Raw genomic sequence first — 21,171 nt, 5'->3', positions numbered from 1 at the left:
AGCGCGTTTCCCATCCCATACCTCCTGAGTGCGGACACTCTCCCCAGACTCGGTCAGTAGTTTGACTGGGGTGGAGCGTTGGGACACTGATCCGTCATCGTCGCGGTCGTCCTCGGAGTCGTCCTCTGAGCTGCTGGAGATCTGTTCCTCACTGGGGGGTGGGGGGGCGCTGGCCGCTGTCTTCCTCTGGACCACCGTCTCCTCCTTACTGCTCTTAGCACTACACACACTTACATTTTAGTCATTTAGCAGACACTTTTATCCAGAGCGACTTACAATTCATGCCTTCATCTTACGATAAGTGGTTGTCTCACCCAGCTATCACACACATTAGTAGTAGTTAGTGTCAGTAGTCCATAGCGTGACCATACTGCTCTTAGACACACAGAATAAACAGACAGTAGAGGTAGACAGTATCGTTGGTAGTTTTTTGAATAAACATGGTTAACAAGACAGAGCCAGACTGAAAGGCTGAGAGAGGTTAGGGGGAGGTACACCTGGCCCACCATCCCACCCTCGATCTGGACTGTCTCTATCACCATGTTCACCTGTACAGGGAGTCAGTCCCCATCATTGCTAAGACTCAAGGACGTCGCTTTAAATCGCAGTCCGACCTCTCCAGCCAGGAACAGCGGAGCAATCTCCACCCCGCCAAGATCACCAAGACAACACTCCAGACCAGCACCCTGGAACCCCCAGCCACGAGCACAGACCACCCCTGCCCAGCTTCAGAGCCACCCAGACGAGGCCTTCCACCCCCCACCGCAGACCCACACTTGGAGGAGCCACAGCCCAGCAGGCAGAGCTACGCACAGGCTGTGAGAGGAGCAACTGGCCCAGCCCCCACCAACCAAATGAGTGACATTAAACAAATGCTGAGTCTACTATGCTCACATGTGATATGCCGAGGGTCATGGTAAGATGAGCACAAGAACTCCACCATCCTCACACTACACCCACCCAAGTGGCATGACACAAATTCTATCTTAAATGATAAACAAATCACATTTGCATAATAAGAGTTTACTTTAATTGAAAAATCCTATTTTAATAGTTCTTGTTGGATTGTGAGTGTTTGTCTCATTTTGAAGGTAAAGAAAATAAAAAAAGTTATGAAATCTTTTTACGTGGCATGTTGGAATTGACAAGGTTTGAAGTCCTCTGCTTTTGGACTAAAGAGCAGAAACCCAGACTTCCTGAAAGAAATTGATGATGTTGATATTGTAGTACTACAGGAAACATGGTGCAGAGGTGATGTTTCCACTGGCTGTCCACTAGGTTATAGGGAGGTAATCATACCATCCACTAAATTAAAAGGAATCAAACAGGGCAGAGACTCAGGACAGGAGACTCAGGACAGGGCAGAGACTCAGGACAGGGCAGAGACTCAGGGGGAATGCTAATATGGTATAAATCTGAACTAATTCATTCAATCAAATTGATCAAAACAGGATAATTCTTTATCTGGTTAAAAATCAACAAGGAGGCTATCTTGACAGACAAAAACGTCTTCCTCTGTGCCACATACATTCCCCCCTCAGAGTCACCCTACTTCAATGAAGAGAGTTTCTCCATTCTAGAGGGGGAAATTAGTCACTTTTAGGCCCAAGGCAACGTACTGGTCTGTGGAGACCTGAATGCTAGAACAGCAGAAGAACAAGACACTATTAACAGTCATGGGGATAAACACCTACCGGGAAGCAACAACCTTTCCCTCCCCACAGACCCCCACAGAAACAACTATGACAAAGTGAAAAACAAAAACATAGTACAGCTCGTGAAGCTCTGTGGAACACTGGGTCTGTACATAGTCAATGGTAGGCTGAGAGGTGACTCTTTTGGTAGGTACACCTACAGCTCTGTGGAACACTGGGTCTGTACATAGTCAATGGTAGGCTGAGAGGGGACTCTTTTAGTAGGTACACCTACAGCTCTGTGGAACACTGAGTCTGTACATAGTCAATGGTAGGCTGAGAGGGGACTCTTTTAGTAGGTACACCTACAGCTCTGTGGAACACTGGGTCTGTACATAGTCAATGGTAGGCTGAGAGGGGACTCTTTTAGTAGGTACACCTACAGCTCTGTGGAACACTGGGTCTGTACATAGTCAATGGTAGGCTGAGAGGGGACTCTTTTAGTAGGTACACCTACAGCTCATCCCTTGGCAGCAGCACTGTAGACTACTTCCTCAGCGACCTAAACCCAGAGTCTCTCAGAGCCTTCACAGTCAGCCCACTAACACCTCTCTCAGACCACAGTAAAATCACAGTGTATCTGAGAAGAGCAGAACCCAACCATGAAGCATCACGGCCCAATAAATGACATGGTACTAAACAGGCCCATAGATGGAGTGCAAACAGTACAGACATCTACCAAAAAGCAATTAGTAGCCAAAAAATACAATCTCTCCTGGACAACCTTTTAGCCTTAACATTCTCCTACAGCAATGAAGGTGTAAATTTGGCTGTTTGGAACATAAACTTTATATTTGACAAATTAGCCTCCTTGGCTAATCTAAAGAAGCATAAGAGCAAACCAGAAATAACAGATAATGAAAAATGGTTTGATAATGATTGCAAAAATCTAAGAAAGTCATTGAGAAATATATCTAATCAAAAACACAGAACCAGACAACAAAAATATACGCCTTCAATATGGGGAAACACTGAAGCAATACAAACACACCCTAAGAACAAACATACACCTTCAATATGGGGAAACACTGAAGCAATACAAACACACCCTAAGAACAAAAAAGGAACAGCACATTAGAAATCAGCTGGATGGAATTGAGGAATCCATAGAATCAAACCACTTCTGGGAGAATTGGAATAAATTAAACAAACCTCATCATGAGGAATTTGCTATCCAAAATGGGGATATGTGGAGAAATCACTTTGCAAACCTCTACAGCAATATAACAAAGAGCCAAGAACAACAAGATATACAAGAAAAATTACAAATCCTTGAATCAGCAGTCAAAGACTATCAGAATCCTGTGGATATGTCACGAGTCCGACCGAGGGTGTTTCCCCTTCCCGGGCGGGTGGCGCTCGGCGGTCGTCGTCACCGGCCTATTAGCTGCCACTGATTGTTTTTCCTCCCCCCCCCTTGTATGTTTAGTGGTAGCACCTGTTCTTGTTTAATTAGTTTGTCTTTATTAGACAGCTGGCCCGCCTGGTTGTTGTGCGGGATTATTTTTCATTGTAAACTTTCGGCTCTGTTGTAAGAGGTACGTGCTTAGTTGTGATTTTCTCCATTGTACTTTTTCCCCTGTGTTTGGGAAACATTACTTTTGTGAGCACCCTGTGTTGCGTTGGTGCTAGTAAAGACGCACAGCATTGAACTCTGTCTCCTGCATTTGACTCCACACCCACGACACCCGGAGCATTACAGGATACCCCAATTACAGAAGAAGAATTATTGGAAAAACTATGCACTCTCCAACCCAAAAAGGCCTGTGGTGCTGATGGTATTTTAAATGAAATTATCAAATATACAGACCACAAATTCAAATTGGCTATACTCAAACTCTTCAACATTATCCTCACTGCAGGTATTTATCCCGATATTTGGAACCAGGGATTGATCACACCAATCACATTACACCCTCCACACTCTAATTGATAAACAAGTAAACCAAAACAAAGGCTAAATCTACTCATGTTTTGTAGATTTCAGGAAAGCATTTGATTCAATTTGGCACGAAGGTCTTTTTTATAAACTAATAGAAAGTGGTATTGGAGGGAAAACATATGATTTTATTAAATCAATGTACACTAAAAACAAATGTGCGGTTAAAATTGGCAACAAGCAAACAGACTTCTCTCAGGGACGGGGAGTGAAACAGGTCTGCCCAATAAGTCCAACACTATTTAACATCTACATTAATGAATTGGCAAAAACATTAGAAGAATCGGCAGCACCTGGTATCACCCTACACAACACTGAAATCAAGTGTCTGCTGTCCGCAGATGACCTGGTGCTAGATCGTATTTACAGGTTCTGTCAGACCTGGGCTCTGACCGTTAACCTAAAAAACGATGATATTCCAAAAAAGGTCCGTAAATAAGGATGACAAATATAAATTCTATTTGGACACAGTTCTATTAGAACACACCAAAAACGACACATATCTAGGACTAAATATCAGCAACACAGGTAGCTTTCACATGGCTGTGAATGAGCTGAGAGACAAAGCAAGAAGAGCATTCTATGCTATTAAAAGGAACACCAAAATCGAAATTCCAATTAGAATCTGGCTCAAAAATGTTCAATCAGTTATAGAACCAATTGCTCTATATGGCAGTGAAGTATGGGGTCCAATCTCTAATAGTGAATTTACCAAATGGGACAAACATCCAATCGAAATACTGCATGCAGAGTTTTGCAAGTGCAAAGAAAAACTCAAAATAACGCATGTAGAGCAGAATTGGGCCAATACTCCCTCCTCATTTGAATAGAAAAAAAGAGCCATCAAATTTTACAACCATCTAAAAACAAGTGACCCCAAAACATTCCATCACACAGCTCTACAATGTCAAGAGATGAAACAAGAGAAGAGTCCCCTCAGCCAGCTGGTTCTGAGGCTCAGTTCACCAACCCAAACCAACCCCATAGAGCCTCAGGACAGCACTCAGAAAATCTGGCCCAACCAAATCATCACAAAACAAAAAGAAAAATATATCACCTATTTGAAAGACACAAACAAAAAATCAAAGTAAACTTCCATGCTATTTGGCTCTAAACAGACAGCACATGGTGGCAGACTATCTGACCACTGTGACTGATAGAAAACTGAGGAAAACATTGACTAGGTACAGACTCAGTGAGCACAGTCGGGCTATAGAGACCGGTCGTCACAGACAAACCTGGCTGCCCAGAGAGGACAGGCTGTGCTCACTCTGCTCCAGGGGAGAGGTACAGACAGAGCTGCATTTCCTATTACACTGTGACAAATACTCAGACCTAAGAGAATATTTCTTTCCCAAAATTATAATTCAATACAAAGAATTTGAAACTACCATAAAAATCAAATATTTATTAGGTATAAAAGCCAAAATGTGCAGTTTTGGCAGCCAAATATGTGTCCTCCTGCCACAACCTGAGGGACAGCCAGTGAAAAGTGCAAAGTAATGTCAATAATATTTCCCATCTTGTTTTGTTTTGTCTTTCATACCACGTCATGTGTCTTCTCAGTCATGTTGACACTGGTCCACTACCAGGTCATGTGTCTTCTCAGTCAGGTTGAGACTGGTCTACTACCAGGTCATGTGTCTTCTCAGTCAGGTTGAGACTGGTCTACTACCAGGTCATGTGTCTTCTCAGTCAGGTTGAGACTGGTCTACTACCAGGTCATGTGTCTTCTCAGTCAGGTTGAGACTGGTCTACTACCAGGTCATGTGTCTTCTCAGTCAGGTTGACACTGGTCTACTACCAGGTCATGTGTCTTCTCAGTCAGGTTGAGACTGGTCTACTACCAGGTCATGTGTCTTCTCAGTCAGGTTGAGACTGGTCTACTACCAGGTCATGTGTCTTCTCAGTCAGGTTGAGACTGGTCTACTACCAGGTCATGTGTCTTCTCAGTCAGGTTGACACTGGTCTACTACCAGGTCATGTGTCTTCTCAGTCATGTTGACACTGGTCTACTACCAGGTCATGTGTCTTCTCAGTCATGTTGACACTGGTCTACTACCATTGCTTTAATGTATTGTTGTTCTGATTAATATTGTTGTTGTAAATGGTAATCCCATGTCCACTACTACTATTATTATTGCTGTTGGTCCCACCATTTATTTATTTATTTTTTCGATATGTATGTATATATATATATATAGAGAGAGAGAGAGAGAGAGAGAGAGAGAGAGAGATTAGGCAGCAGGACAGAGGGGACTAGGGGGAAGTGAGAGAGGGGAGAGAGAGGATAGGGAGGAGGACCGAGGGGAGTAGGGGGTGGAGAGAAGGCGAGAGAGAGGTTAGGGGGAAGAGAGAGGGAGAGATGTTAGGCAGCAGGACAAGGACGAGTAGGGGGAGGGCAGAGGGAGAAAGAGAGAGAGAGAGAGAGGTTAGAGGGGAGGAGAGAGAGGTTAGGCAGCAGGACAGAGGGGAGTAGGGGGAGGGCAGAGGGAGAGAGAGAGAGGTTAGGGGGAAGTAGGGGGGTGGAGAGAAGGAGAGAGAGTGTGTAATCAAAGCTTTGTCCTCTCTCTACAACGGATGGACAACCCCAATCTGGACGCCTACATAACACTCCAGTAGAGAATGATACCGGACACTTAATCATTCATTAAAAGGTTGTGCTTTGATAAATACATCCATAAACAGCCATTGGCTGGTTAAAGGAACAGGAGTAATACATGCCCTTTATAGGAGTTCAATATCATACTAACACATGTAGTTGCTCAACAACTAGGTGTTATTGAAGGTTTTCAAGAAGGTAAAGAGGTGGTGTGTGTGTGTGTTTGTTTATGTGTGTGTGCTCACATGAGTCAGCTAATGGAAGATGAGTGTCTTGTTTTTGGCCCACGGCTTCCATATACATGTGTTGAGACACAGAAATATACAAACACACATAAACAACGCCTGTGCGGAACACACACACACACACACACACACACACACACACACACACGAGCGAACAACGAGAAGCGCACCCACGAGCACACACGTCATGATTTATTACTCCAAACGGGTGGCGGTCCGTGTGCAAAGTATATGATTACAGTGAAAGTAGTTTCTAAATGTACCAAAATATTTCACTACCGTTCAAAGGTTTGGGATCACCTCAAATTTTCCTTGTTTTTGTTAACCCATTTTTTGTCAATAAAAAAAAAAAAAAGATTATCTACATAGGCGTAGAGAGGCCCATTATCAGCAACCATCACTCCTGTGTTCCAATGGCACGTTGTGTTAGCTAATCCAAGTGTATCATTTTAAAAGACTAATTGATCATTACAAAACCCTTTTGCAATTATGTTTGCACATCTGAAAACTGCCTAGAAGGCCAGCATCCTGGAGTCGCCTCTTCACTGTTGACGTTGAGACTGGTGTTTTGCGGGTACTATTTAATGAAGCTGCCAGTTGAAGACTTGTGAGGTGTCCGTTTCTCAAACTAGACACTCTAATCTACTTGTCTTCTTGCTTAGTTGTGCACCGGGGCCTCCCACTCCTCTTTATATTCTGGTTAGAGACAGTTTGCGCTGTTCTGTGAAGGGAGTAGCACACAGCATTGTACGAGATCTTCAGTTTTTTGGCAAATTTCTCACATGGAATAGCCTTCATTTTTCAGAACAAGAATAGACTGACGAGATTCAGAAGAAAGTACTTTGTTTCTGGCCAATTTGAGCTTGTAATCGAACCCACAAATGCTGATGCTCCAGATACTCAACTAGTCTAAAGAAGGCCAGTTTTCAGCTGCGCTAACATAATTGCAAAAGGGTTTTCTAATGATCAATTAGCCTTTTAAAATGATAAACTTGGATTAGGTAACATAACATGCCATTGGAACACAGCAGTGATGGTTGCTGATAATGGGCCTCTGTACGCCTATGTAGATATGACCTTTTTAAATCAGCCGTTTCCAGCTACAATAGTCATTTACAATATTAACAATGTCCACACTGTATTTCGGATCAATTTGATGTTATTATAAATGGACACATTTTTTTTGCTTTTCTTTCAAAAACAAGGACATTTTTAAGTGGCCCCAAACATTTGAAAATGTCTCTGTCCATCTCTCTCGCTTTCTGTCTTTTGTAACAAGCTGCCATATTGTGTCAGTCTGCTTGGGACCTGTTTCTAATGTATTAAGTGTGTATGTTTAACTTGTGTTACCATTTAGTTAGCTGGTAAATAAATAATTAAACCAATTTGTGTAGTACTGAATCATAAATACGGCTTGGGTTTTTGCAGATACAAGGAGAATGATGATATGATACGAGGTTATGATTAATACATTGACTGTTTATAGATGCGATAGGTAAAGACCTTTAAATAGGGAGATGGTAACTCTTTAAAGAACCTCTCTCATGGTGCCCCAGATCCTAATGAGTTGACTGTTTATAGATGTGATAGGTAAAGACCTTTAAATAGGGAGATGGTAACTCTTTAAAGAACCTCTCTCATGGTGCCCCAGATCCTAATGAGTTGATTGTTTATAGATGAGATAGGTAAAGACCTTTAAATAGGGAGATGGTAACTCTTTAAAGAACCTCTCTCATGGTGCCCCAGATCCTAATGAGTTGACTGTTTATAGATGTGATAGGTAAAGACCATTAAATAGGGAGATGGTAACTCTTTAAAGAACTGCTCTCATGGTGCCCCAGATCCTAATGAGTTGACTGTTTATATATGTGATAGGTAAAGACCATTAAATAGGGAGATGGTAACTCTTTAAAGAACCTCTCTCATGGTGCCCCAGATCCTAATGAGTTGACTGTTTATAGATGTGATAGGTAAAGACCATTAAATAGGGAGATGGTAACTCTTTAAAGAACCTCTCTCATGGTGCCCCAGATCCTAATGAGTTGACTGTTTATAGATGTGATAGGTAAAGACCATTAAATAGGGAGATGGTAACTCTTTAAAGAACCTCTCTCATGGTGCCCCAGATCCTAATGAGTTGACTGTTTATAGATGTGATAGGTAAAGACCATTAAATAGGGAGATGGTAACTCTTTAAAGAACCTCTCTCATGGTGCCCCAGATCCTAATGAGTTGACTGTTTATAGATGTGATAGGTAAAGACCATTAAATAGGGAGATGGTAACTCTTTAAAGAACCTCTCTCATGGTGCCCCAGATCCTAATGAGTTGACTGTTTATAGATGTGATAGGTAAAGACCTTTAAATAGGGAGATGGTAACTCTTTAAAGAACTGCTCTCATGGTGCCCCAGATCCTAATGAGTTGACTGTTTATAGATGTGATAGGTAAAGACCATTAAATAGGGAGATGGTAACTCTTTAAAGAACCTCTCTCATGGTGCCCCAGATCCTAATGAGTTGACTGTTTATAGATGTGATAGGTAAAGACCATTAAATAGGGAGATGGTAACTCTTTAAAGAACCTCTCTCATGGTGCCCCAGATCCTAATGAGTTGACTGTTTATAGATGTGATAGGTAAAGACCATTAAATAGGGAGATGGTAACTCTTTAAAGAACCTCTCTCATGGTGCCCCAGATCCTAATGAGTTGACTGTTTATAGATGTGATAGGTAAAGACCTTTAAATAGGGAGATGGTAACTCTTTAAAGAACTGCTCTCATGGTGCCCCAGATCCTAATGAGATGACTGTTTATAGATGTGATAGGTAAAGACCATTAAATAGGGAGATGGTAACTCTTTAAAGAACCTCTCTCATGGTGCCCCAGATCCTAATGAGTTGACTGTTTATAGATGTGATAGGTAAAGACCTTTAAATAGGGAGATGGTAACTCTTTAAAGAACCTCTCTCATGGTGCCCCAGATCCTAATGAGTTGATTGTTTATAGATGAGATAGGTAAAGACCTTTAAATAGGGAGATGGTAACTCTTTAAAGAACCTCTCTCATGGTGCCCCAGATCCTAATGAGTTGACTGTTTATAGATGTGATAGGTAAAGACCATTAAATAGGGAGATGGTAACTCTTTAAAGAACTGCTCTCATGGTGCCCCAGATCCTAATGAGTTGACTGTTTATATATGTGATAGGTAAAGACCATTAAATAGGGAGATGGTAACTCTTTAAAGAACCTCTCTCATGGTGCCCCAGATCCTAATGAGTTGACTGTTTATAGATGTGATAGGTAAAGACCATTAAATAGGGAGATGGTAACTCTTTAAAGAACCTCTCTCATGGTGCCCCAGATCCTAATGAGTTGACTGTTTATAGATGTGATAGGTAAAGACCATTAAATAGGGAGATGGTAACTCTTTAAAGAACCTCTCTCATGGTGCCCCAGATCCTAATGAGTTGACTGTTTATAGATGTGATAGGTAAAGACCATTAAATAGGGAGATGGTAACTCTTTAAAGAACCTCTCTCATGGTGTCCCAGATCCTAATGAGTTGACTGTTTATAGATGTGATAGGTAAAGACCATTAAATAGGAGATGGTAACTCTTTAAAGAACCTCTCTCATGGTGCCCCAGATCCTAATGAGTTGACTGTTTATAGATGTGATAGGTAAAGACCATTAAATAGGGAGATGGTAACTCTTTAAAGAACTGCTCTCATGGTGCCCCAGATCCTAATGAGTTGACTTTTTATAGATGTGATAGGTAAAGACCATTAAATAGGGAGATGGTAACTCTTTAAAGAACCGCTCTCATGGTGCCCCAGATCCTAATGAGTTGACTGTTTATAGATGTGATAGGTAAAGACCATTAAATAGGGAGATGGTAACTCTTTAAAGAACCTCTCTCATGGTGCCCCAGATCCTAATGAGTTGACTGTTTATAGATGTGATAGGTAAAGACCATTAAATAGGGAGATGGTAACTCTTTAAAGAACCTCTCTCATGGTGCCCCAGATCCTAATGAGTTGACTGTTTATAGATGTGATAGGTAAAGACCATTAAATAGGGAGATGGTAACTCTTTAAAGAACCTCTCTCATGGTGCCCCAGATCCTAATGAGTTGACTGTTTATAGATGTGATAGGTAAAGACCTTTAAATAGGAGATGGTAACTCTTTAAAGAACTGCTCTCATGGTGCCCCAGATCCTAATGAGTTGACTGTTTATAGATGTGATAGGTAAAGACCATTAAATAGGGAGATGGTAACTCTTTAAAGAACCTCTCTCATGGTGCCCCAGATCCTAATGAGTTGACTGTTTATAGATGTGATAGGTAAAGACCATTAAATAGGGAGATGGTAACTCTTTAAAGAACCTCTCTCATGGTGCCCCAGATCCTAATGAGTTGACTGTTTATAGATGTGATAGGTAAAGACCATTAAATAGGAGATGGTAACTCTTTAAAGAACCTCTCTCATGGTGCCCCAGATCCTAATGAGTTGACTGTTTATAGATGTGATAGGTAAAGACCTTTAAATAGGGAGATGGTAACTCTTTAAAGAACTGCTCTCATGGTGCCCCAGATCCTAATGAGTTGACTGTTTATAGATGTGATAGGTAAAGACCATTAAATAGGAGATGGTAACTCTTTAAAGAACCTCTCTCATGGTGCCCCAGATCCTAATGAGTTGACTGTTTATAGATGTGATAGGTAAAGACCATTAAATAGGGAGATGGTAACTCTTTAAAGAACCTCTCTCATGGTGCCCCAGATCCTAATGAGTTGACTGTTTATAGATGTGATAGGTAAAGACCATTAAATAGGGAGATGGTAACTCTTTAAAGAACCTCTCTCATGGTGCCCCAGATCCTAATGAGTTGACTGTTTATAGATGTGATAGGTAAAGACCATTAAATAGGGAGATGGTAACTCTTTAAAGAACCTCTCTCATGGTGCCCCAGATCCTAATGAGTTGACTGTTTATAGATGTGATAGGTAAAGACCATTAAATAGGGAGATGGTAACTCTTTAAAGAACCTCTCTCATGGTGCCCCAGATCCTAATGAGTTGACTGTTTATAGATGTGATAGGTAAAGACCATTAAATAGGGAGATGGTAACTCTTTAAAGAACCTCTCTCATGGTGCCCCAGATCCTAATGAGTTGACTGTTTATAGATGTGATAGGTAAAGACCATTAAATAGGGAGATGGTAACTCTTTAAAGAACCTCTCTCATGGTGCCCCAGATCCTAATGAGTTGACTGTTTATAGATGTGATAGGTAAAGACCATTAAATAGGGAGATGGTAACTCTTTAAAGAACCTCTCTCATGGTGCCCCAGATCCTAATGAGTTGACTGTTTATAGATGTGATAGGTAAAGACCATTAAATAGGAGATGGTAACTCTTTAAAGAACCTCTCTCATGGTGCCCCAGATCCTAATGAGTTGACTGTTTATAGATGTGATAGGTAAAGACCTTTAAATAGGGAGATGGTAACTCTTTAAAGAACTGCTCTCATGGTGCCCCAGATCCTAATGAGTTGACTGTTTATAGATGTGATAGGTAAAGACCATTAAATAGGGAGATGGTAACTCTTTAAAGAACCTCTCTCATGGTGCCCCAGATCCTAATGAGTTGACTGTTTATAGATGTGATAGGTAAAGACCATTAAATAGGGAGATGGTAACTCTTTAAAGAACTGCTCTCATGGTGCCCCAGATCCTAATGAGTTGACTGTTTATAGATGTGATAGGTAAAGACCATTAAATAGGGAGATGGTAACTCTTTAAAGAACCTCTCTCATGGTGCCCCAGATCCTAATGAGTTGACTGTTTATAGATGTGATAGGTAAAGACCATTAAATAGGGAGATGGTAACTCTTTAAAGAACCTCTCTCATGGTGCCCCAGATCCTAATGAGTTGATTGTTTATAGATGTGATAGGTAAAGACCTTTAAATAGGGAGATGGTAACTCTTTAAATAACCTCTCTCATGGTGCCCCAGATCCTAATGAGTTGACTGTTTATAGATGTGATAGGTAAAGACCATTAAATAGGGAGATGGTAACTCTTTAAAGAACCGCTCTCATGGTGCCCCAGATCCTAATGAGTTGACTGTTTATAGATGTGATAGGTAAAGACCATTAAATAGGAGATGGTAACTCTTTAAAGAACCGCTCTCATGGTGCCCCAGATCCTAATGAGTTGACTGTTTATAGATGTGATAGGTAAAGACCATTAAATAGGGAGATGGTAACTCTTTAAAGAACCGCTCTCATGGTGCCCCAGATCCTAATGAGTTGACTGTTTATAGATGTGATAGGTAAAGACCATTAAATAGGGAGATGGTAACTATTTAAAGAACCGCTCTCATGGTGCCCCAGATCCTAATGAGTTGACTGTTTATAGATGTGATAGGTAAAGACCATTAAATAGGGAGATGGTAACTCTTTAAAGAACCGCTCTCATGGTGCCCCAGATCCTAATGAGTTGACTGTTTATAGATGTGATAGGTAAAGACCATTAAATAGGGAGATGGTAACTATTTAAAGAACCGCTCTCATGGTGCCCCAGATCCTAATGAGTTGACTGTTTATAGATGTGATAGGTAAAGACCATTAAATAGGGAGATGGTAACTCTTTAAATAACCTCTCTCATGGTGCCCCAGATCCTAATGAGTTGACTGTTTATAGATGTGATAGGTAAAGACCATTAAATAGGGAGATGGTAACTCTTTAAAGAACCTCTCTCATGGTGCCCCAGATCCTAATGAGTTGACTGTTTATAGATGTGATAGGTAAAGACCATTAAATAGGGAGATGGTAACTCTTTAAAGAACCGCTCTCATGGTGCCCCAGATCCTAATGAGTTGACTGTTTATAGATGTGATAGGTAAAGACCATTAAATAGGGAGATGGTAACTCTTTAAATAACCTCTCTCATGGTGCCCCAGATCCTAATGAGTTGACTGTTTATAGATGTGATAGGTAAAGACCTTTAAATAGGGAGATGGTAACTCTTTAAAGAACCTCTCTCATGGTGCCCCAGATCCTAATGAGTTGACTGTTTATAGATGTGATAGGTAAAGACCATTAAATAGGGAGATGGTAACTCTTTAAAGAACCTCTCTCATGGTGCCCCAGATCCTAATGAGTTGACTGTTTATAGATGTGATAGGTAAAGACCATTAAATAGGGAGATGGTAACTCTTTAAAGAACCTCTCTCATGGTGCCCCAGATCCTAATGAGTTGACTGTTTATAGATGTGATAGGTAAAGACCATTAAATAGGGAGATGGTAACTCTTTAAAGAACCGCTCTCATGGTGCCCCAGATCCTAATGAGTTGACTGTTTATAGATGTGATAGGTAAAGACCATTAAATAGGGAGATGGTAACTCTTTAAAGAACCTCTCTCATGGTGCCCCAGATCCTAATGAGTTGACTGTTTATAGATGTGATAGGTAAAGACCTTTAAATAGGGAGATGGTAACTCTTTAAAGAACCTCTCTCATGGTGCCCCAGATCCTAATGAGTTGATTGTTTATAGATGTGATAGGTAAAGACCATTAAATAGGGAGATGGTAACTCTTTAAAGAACCTCTCTCATGGTGCCCCAGATCCTAATGAGTTGACTGTTTATAGATGTGATAGGTAAAGACCATTAAATAGGGAGATGGTAACTCTTTAAAGAACCTCTCTCATGGTGCCCCAGATCCTAATGAGTTGACTGTTTATAGATGTGATAGGTAAAGACCATTAAATAGGGAGATGGTAACTATTTAAAGAACCGCTCTCATGGTGCCCCAGATCCTAATGAGTTGACTGTTTATAGATGTGATAGGTAAAGACCTTTAAATAGGGAGATGGTAACTCTTTAAAGAACCTCTCTCATGGTGCCCCAGATCCTAATGAGTTGATTGTTTATAGATGTGATAGGTAAAGACCATTAAATAGGGAGATGGTAACTCTTTAAAGAACCTCTCTCATGGTGCCCCAGATCCCAATGAGTTGACTGTTTATAGATGTGATAGGTAAAGACCATTAAATAGGGAGATGGTAACTCTTTAAAGAACCTCTCTCATGGTGCCCCAGATCCTAATGAGTTGACTGTTTATAGATGTGATAGGTAAAGACCTTTAAATAGGGAGATGGTAACTCTTTAAAGAACCTCTCTCATGGTGCCCCAGATCCTAATGAGTTGATTGTTTATAGATGTGATAGGTAAAGACCATTAAATAGGGAGATGGTAACTCTTTAAAGAACCTCTCTCATGGTGCCCCAGATCCTAATGAGTTGATTGTTTATAGATGTGATAGGTAAAGACCTTTAAATAGGGAGATGGTAACTCTTTAAAGAACCTCTCTCATGGTGCCCCAGATCCTAATGAGTTGACTGTTTATAGATGTGATAGGTAAAGACCATTAAATAGGAGATGGTAACTCTTTAAAGAACCTCTCTCATGGTGCCCCAGATCCTAATGAGTTGACTGTTTATAGATGTGATAGGTAAAGACCATTAAATAGGGAGATGGTAACTCTTTAAAGAACCTCTCTCATGGTGCCCCAGATCCTAATGAGTTGATTGTTTATAGATGTGATAGGTAAAGACCATTAAATAGGGAGATGGTAACTCTTTAAAGAACCTCTCTCATGGTGCCCCAGATCCTAATGAGTTGACTGTTTATAGATGTGATAGGTAAAGACCATTAAATAGGGAGATGGTAACTCTTTAAAGAACCTCTCTCATGGTGCCCCAGATCCTAATGAGTTGATTGTTTATAGATGTGATAGGTAAAGACCATTAAATAGGGAGATGGTAACTCTTTAAAGAACCTCTCTCATGGTGCCCCAGATCCTAATGAGTTGACTGTTTATAGATGTGATAGGTAAAGACCATTAAATAGGGAGATGGTAACTCTTTAAAGAACCTCTCTCATGGTGGCCCAGATCCTAATGAGTTGATTGTTTATAGATGTGATAGGTAAAGACCATTAAATAGGGAGATGGTAACTCTTTAAAGAACCTCTCTCATGGTGGCCCAGATCCTAATGAGTTGATTGTTACATTATTAATTTAATCAGGTAACAATTAATCATAGTTAGGTGATAAGATAAATAACAGTCATCAGATGAATTAACGTAAAGTCAGGACACACGCGAGTAGAGTACACTCACCCAATCACAGCAGATTTCCCAGTCTCCTCTGGCTTGCGCACAGTGAAGGGGCTGGGGTCCACTCCTACCGTCTTGGGCATCAACTCCCTTCACAGAGAACATAATCATCACATCATTATCCCAGAAAAAACACATCATAGTTAACCTCATGTCTGCACCCAGATCTAAATCTCTTTTGTCTCTCTGCAACAGGTGAGTACACCAAACATTAAGAACACCTTCCTAATATTGGAGTTGTGCACCCCCCCTTGCACTCAAAACAGCCTCAATTCGTCAGGGCATGGACTCTACAAGGTGTCGATAGCGTTCCACAGGGATTCTGGCCCATGTTGACTCCAATGCTTCCTACTGTTGTGTCAAGTCGGCTGGATGTTCTTTGGGTGGTGAACCATTCTTAATACACACAGGAAATGGTTGAGCGTGAAAAATCCAGCAATGTTACAGTCTTGATGCGCCCTGGCACCTGCTATCAAACCCCGTTCAAAGGCACTTGCATTCTTTGTCTTGCCCATTCACCCTCTGAATGGCACACATACACAATACATATTTCAATTATCTCAAGGTTTAAAAATCCTTCCTTAACCTGCCTCTTCCCCTTCATCTATACTGATTGAATTGGATTTAACAAGGGATCATAGCCTTCACCAGGATTCACATGGTCAGTTGACAGTGCCTTCAGAAATGATTAAGACCCCTTGACTTTTTCAACATTTTGTTGCTACAGCCTGAATTTAAAATAGATTCAATTGTGATTTTTGGTCACTGGCCTAGACATAACACCCCATAATGTGAAAGTGTTATTATGTTTTTAGAAATCTTTACAAATTAATACAAAATGAAAAGCTGAAATGTTTTGAGTCAGTACGTTTTCAACCTATGGCAAACCTAAATAAGTTCAGGAGTAAAACTTTGCTTAACAAGTCACATACAGTAAGTTGCATGGACTCACTCTGTGTGCAATAATAGTGTTTAACAGGATTTTTGAATGACTACCTCATCTCTGTACCCGACAGATACAATTATCTGTAAGGTCCCTCAGTCGAGCAGTGAATTTCAAAGACATATTCAACCAAAAAAGACCAGGGAGGTTTTCCAATGCCTTGCAAACGGCACCTATTGGTAGTTGGGTAAAAAATAAAAATAAACAGACATTGAATGTCCCTTGGAGCATGGTGAAGTTTTAATTACACTTTGGATGGTGTATCAACTCAGTTTCCGGAGAGGAAGGAAACCGCTCAGGGATTTCACTATGAAGCCAATGGTGACTTTAAAACAGTTACAGAGTTTAATGACTGTGATAGGAGAAAACTGAGGATGGATGATCAACAACACTGTAGTTACTCTACAATACTAACCTACTTGACAGAGTGAAAAGAAGGAAGCCTTTACAGAATAGAAATATTCCAAAACATGCATCATGTTTGAAACAAGGCACTTAAGTGATACTGCAAAAAATGTAGCAAAGCAATTCACTTTTTGTCCTGAATACAAAATGTTATGTTTGGAGCAAATCCAATCCAACACATTACTGAGTACCATTCTCTAAATTTACAAGCCTAATGGTGACTGCATCATGTTATGGGTATGTGTGTAATTGTTATGGACTGGAGCATTTTTCAGGATAACATTTTTACGGAATGGAGCTAAGCACAGGCAAAATCCTAGAGGAAAACCTGGTTCAGTCTGCTTTCCACCAGACACTGGGAAATTAATTCACCTTTCATCAGAACAATAACCTAAAACACAAGGCCAAATCTACACCGGAGTTGCTTACCAAGAAGACATTGAATGTTCATGAATGGCAGAGTTACTGTTGACTTAAATCAATTGGAAAATCTGTCAAGACCTAAAATTGTCTGTCTACCAAAGATCAACAATCAGTTTGACAGAGCTTAAAGAATTTTGAAATGAATAAGGGGCAAATGCTGCACACTCCAGGTGTGTAAAGCTCTTACCCAGAAAAACTCACAGCTGTAATCGCTGCCAAAGGTGCTTCTGCAAACTATTGACTCAGGGTTGTGAATACCTTTATAAGTGAGAGATTTCTGTAATTCATTTCTGATTATTTTTTAAAATCTAAAAACATGTTTTTACTTTGTCATTATGAGGTATTGTGTGAAGATGGGTGAACAAAAAAACAATGTAATCCATTTTGAATTCAGGCTGTAACAACAAAGTGTGGAATAAGTCAAGGCGTATGAACACTTTCTGAAGGCCCTGTATATAATACCTTCACTGTCAATTTACAATTATAATATTTTTTCTCAGGCCATTATTCAGACATGTCATTGTATGAAACTAAAAAGCAACATGGTTAGCCTGCCATGACCCAGTAGATATTGATGTGACTGTATGCAGGTTAGGCTACGTACCGTGCAGAGTTGGTCATAGCTATGCAGAAGGTGTCGTCAAAGGAGGTGAGTTCGTAGGGTTTGAAGAACTCTGTGTAGGTATCGATGCTCTCGTCGTAACGGTTCACTCTCCTCACCCCTACCTTCTTCATATTCTCCTCACAGGGAACTGGAAGCACACACACACACCCTGATTAGGACACGTCACACTAACATATTGAACATACACCACATGCTCATAGTGTACACACAATCACACACACCGTGATTAGGACACGTCACACTAACATATTGAACATACGCCACATGCTCATAGTGTACACACAATCACACACACCCTGATTAGGACACGTCACACTAACATATTGAACATACGCCACATGCTCATAGTGTACACACAATCACACACACCGTGATTAGGACACGTCACACTAACATATTGAACATACGCCACATGCTCATAGTGTACACACAATCACACACACCCTGATTAGGACACGTCACACTAACATATTGAACATACGCCACATGCTCATAGTGTACACACAATCACACACACCCTGATTAGGACACGTCACACTAACATATTGAACATACGCCACATGCTCATAGTGTACACACAATCACACACACCCTGATTAGGACACGTCACACTAACATATTGTACATACGCCACATGCTCATAGTGTACACACAATCACACACACCCTGATTAGGACACGTCACACTAACATATTGAACATACGCCACATGCTCATAGTGTACACACAATCACACACACCCTGATTAGGACACGTCACACTAACATATTGAACATACGCCACATGCTCATAGTGTACACACAATCACACACACCCTGATTAGGACACGTCACACTAACATATTGAACATACGCCACATGCTCATAGTGTACACACAATCACACACACCCTGATTAGGACACGTCACACTAACATATTGAACATACGCCACATGCTCATAGTGTACACACAATCACACACACCCTGATTAGGACACGTCACACTAACATATTGAACATACGCCACATGCTCATAGTGTACACACAATCACACACACCCTGATTAGGACACGTCACACTAACATATTGAACATACGCCACATGCTCATAGTGTACACACAATCACACACACCCTGATTAGGACACGTCACACTAACATATTGAACATACGCCACATGCTCATAGTGTACACACAATCACACACACCCTGATTAGGACACGTCACACTAACATATTGAACATACGCCACATGCTCATAGTGTACACACAATCACACACACCCTGATTAGGACACGTCACACTAACATATTGTACATACGCCACATGCTCATAGTGTACACACAATCACACACACCCTGATTAGGACACGTCACACTAACATATTGAACATACGCCACATGCTCATAGTGTACACACAATCACACACACCCTGATTAGGACACGTCACACTAACATATTGAACATACGCCACATGCTCATAGTGTACACACAATCACACACACCGTGAAATTAGAGAAAAGCATATTCTTTTCATTTACGTCGGTCATGATTTTGACTTTGAGACAAACTTTACTTTCCAACCCAGATGTGTGTATGATTGAATAGATACCTTCATCATAGGGCAGAGGCAGGTAGGATAGGATCCCCTCCGACCACCAGTACGTATAGCTAGAGAGAATCACACAACAAGGATTAGCCAACAGCGTTCAACATTATGATAAATGCAAGTTTCCGTAAGGTTTGCATACTCTACCTTCACTGCCATAACACCAATGAATACCGTACGTCCATAACCCAGATATGAAACTAGGATTCAGCTTGACGACAGCCTAACAACTAATACATCATCCCTTTAATTCAACGAAGTCCAGTTTGTGTAAATAAATACAGCAATTATAGGGAGTTGTGTGGCTGGTTGAGAGGAAAAAGACCGACTGCAGATTTAGTTTCTTATGATAATAACATAGTCATCTTGGTCTTTGTAACTGAATGGTGGAGTGGCCACAGCAATCTGGGTCTGTCATTATGACAGCAGCACAACCACAAAGAATTGACTGAACACAGTCAGGCAGGTAGGCAGACAGATCTGGTTCAGAACATACGAGAAGAGAAAGGGAAAGAGGGAGTGAGAGAATGGAAGACAGAAAGAGAGGAGAGTGAAAGACAGTGAGAGGGCATCAAAGTAAAAATAAAGAATGAGAGAGTGGTAGTAGAGGTCTGCTACCCTACCCGAGCCAGACGAGCCCCGATATTATACGTGGGGTTAGGGACGGGTAGGGACTGTTTTTTCATGGAGCCAGTGACAGACAGAGAGGAGCAGCTAATGGATTTACTAAGGGAGGAAGTTACTTCTGATTTGGGGTTTTGGGCAGGGCCTTAAATTTGCCAGAAGCAATCAGGCCTGGGTAGGGTAGGGCCTGAACATCACGGGCATGGATAGGGCTCGGCTTAAAATTCATGACTGTGCAGGGCTAGAGGGCTAGAGGGAGCGAGGGGGTGGAGAGGGCTAGAAGGCTAGAGGGGTAGAGGGCTAGAGGGAGCGAGGGGGTGGAGAGGGCTAGAGGGCTAGAGGGAGCGAGGGGGTGGAGAGGGCTAGAGGGAGCGAGGGGGTGGAGAGGGCTAGAAGGCTAGAGGGGTAGAGGGAGCGAGGGGGTGGAGAGGGCTAGAAGGCTAGAGGGGTAGAGGGCTAGAGGGAGCGAGGGGGTGGAGAGGGCTAGAAGGCTAGAGGGCTAGAGGGCTAGAGGGAGCGAGGGGGTGGAGAGGGCGTGAAATAAAAAATAAAGAATGAGACAGAGAGCAAGCGTGTCCGAGAGAGAGGGACCAAGAGAAGGAGATGGAGAAGAGACACTTAATTATAAAACATTTTAAAGAAAGGCAAAGGAATGGGGTCAAATATGGGTAAGACAAAAAAAAGAAAAGAAAAAAAGAGAGAGCCAGAAGACGAGGGTGAGTGAGACGGTGGGATGGAGAGTGGGGTTACAGTGAGAGAAAGCAGGGTAAGTGGGAACCAAGGTGCACTCCAAGCCCCAGTGATGATGACGGGGGAGTTGATCACCTGTCTCCTGCTAGCACACAGCAGAGGTGATAGAAAGGGAAGGAAGCCATAACTTACAGTACTGACAGAGAGTTGCCCTC

At 41.4% G+C, this 21,171-nt stretch overlaps 1 protein-coding gene across 1 annotated transcript in view; it reads right to left on the bottom strand.

Annotated features, from left to right (window-relative positions):
* fig4a (FIG4 phosphoinositide 5-phosphatase a) overlaps nucleotides 1–21,171 on the bottom strand; it is a 131,115-nt gene that overhangs the window by 42,764 nt on the left and 67,180 nt on the right. The window contains exons 18-21 of the mRNA XM_065026287.1: nucleotides 19,646–19,704; nucleotides 18,039–18,186; nucleotides 15,667–15,753; nucleotides 22–220 (exon numbers count right to left, since the gene is read on the bottom strand). Of these exons, the coding sequence (XP_064882359.1) occupies nucleotides 22–220; nucleotides 15,667–15,753; nucleotides 18,039–18,186; nucleotides 19,646–19,704 (493 nt within the window). The remainder of the gene's footprint in view (nucleotides 1–21; nucleotides 221–15,666; nucleotides 15,754–18,038; nucleotides 18,187–19,645; nucleotides 19,705–21,171) is intronic.

The sequence above is a fragment of the Oncorhynchus nerka genome, linkage group LG13 (genome assembly GCF_034236695.1).
Source record: "Oncorhynchus nerka isolate Pitt River linkage group LG13, Oner_Uvic_2.0, whole genome shotgun sequence".
NCBI lineage: Eukaryota > Metazoa > Chordata > Actinopteri > Salmoniformes > Salmonidae > Oncorhynchus > Oncorhynchus nerka.
The sequence above is the reverse complement of the archived record's forward strand: the minus strand, read 5'-3'. Positions and strand labels throughout refer to the sequence as shown.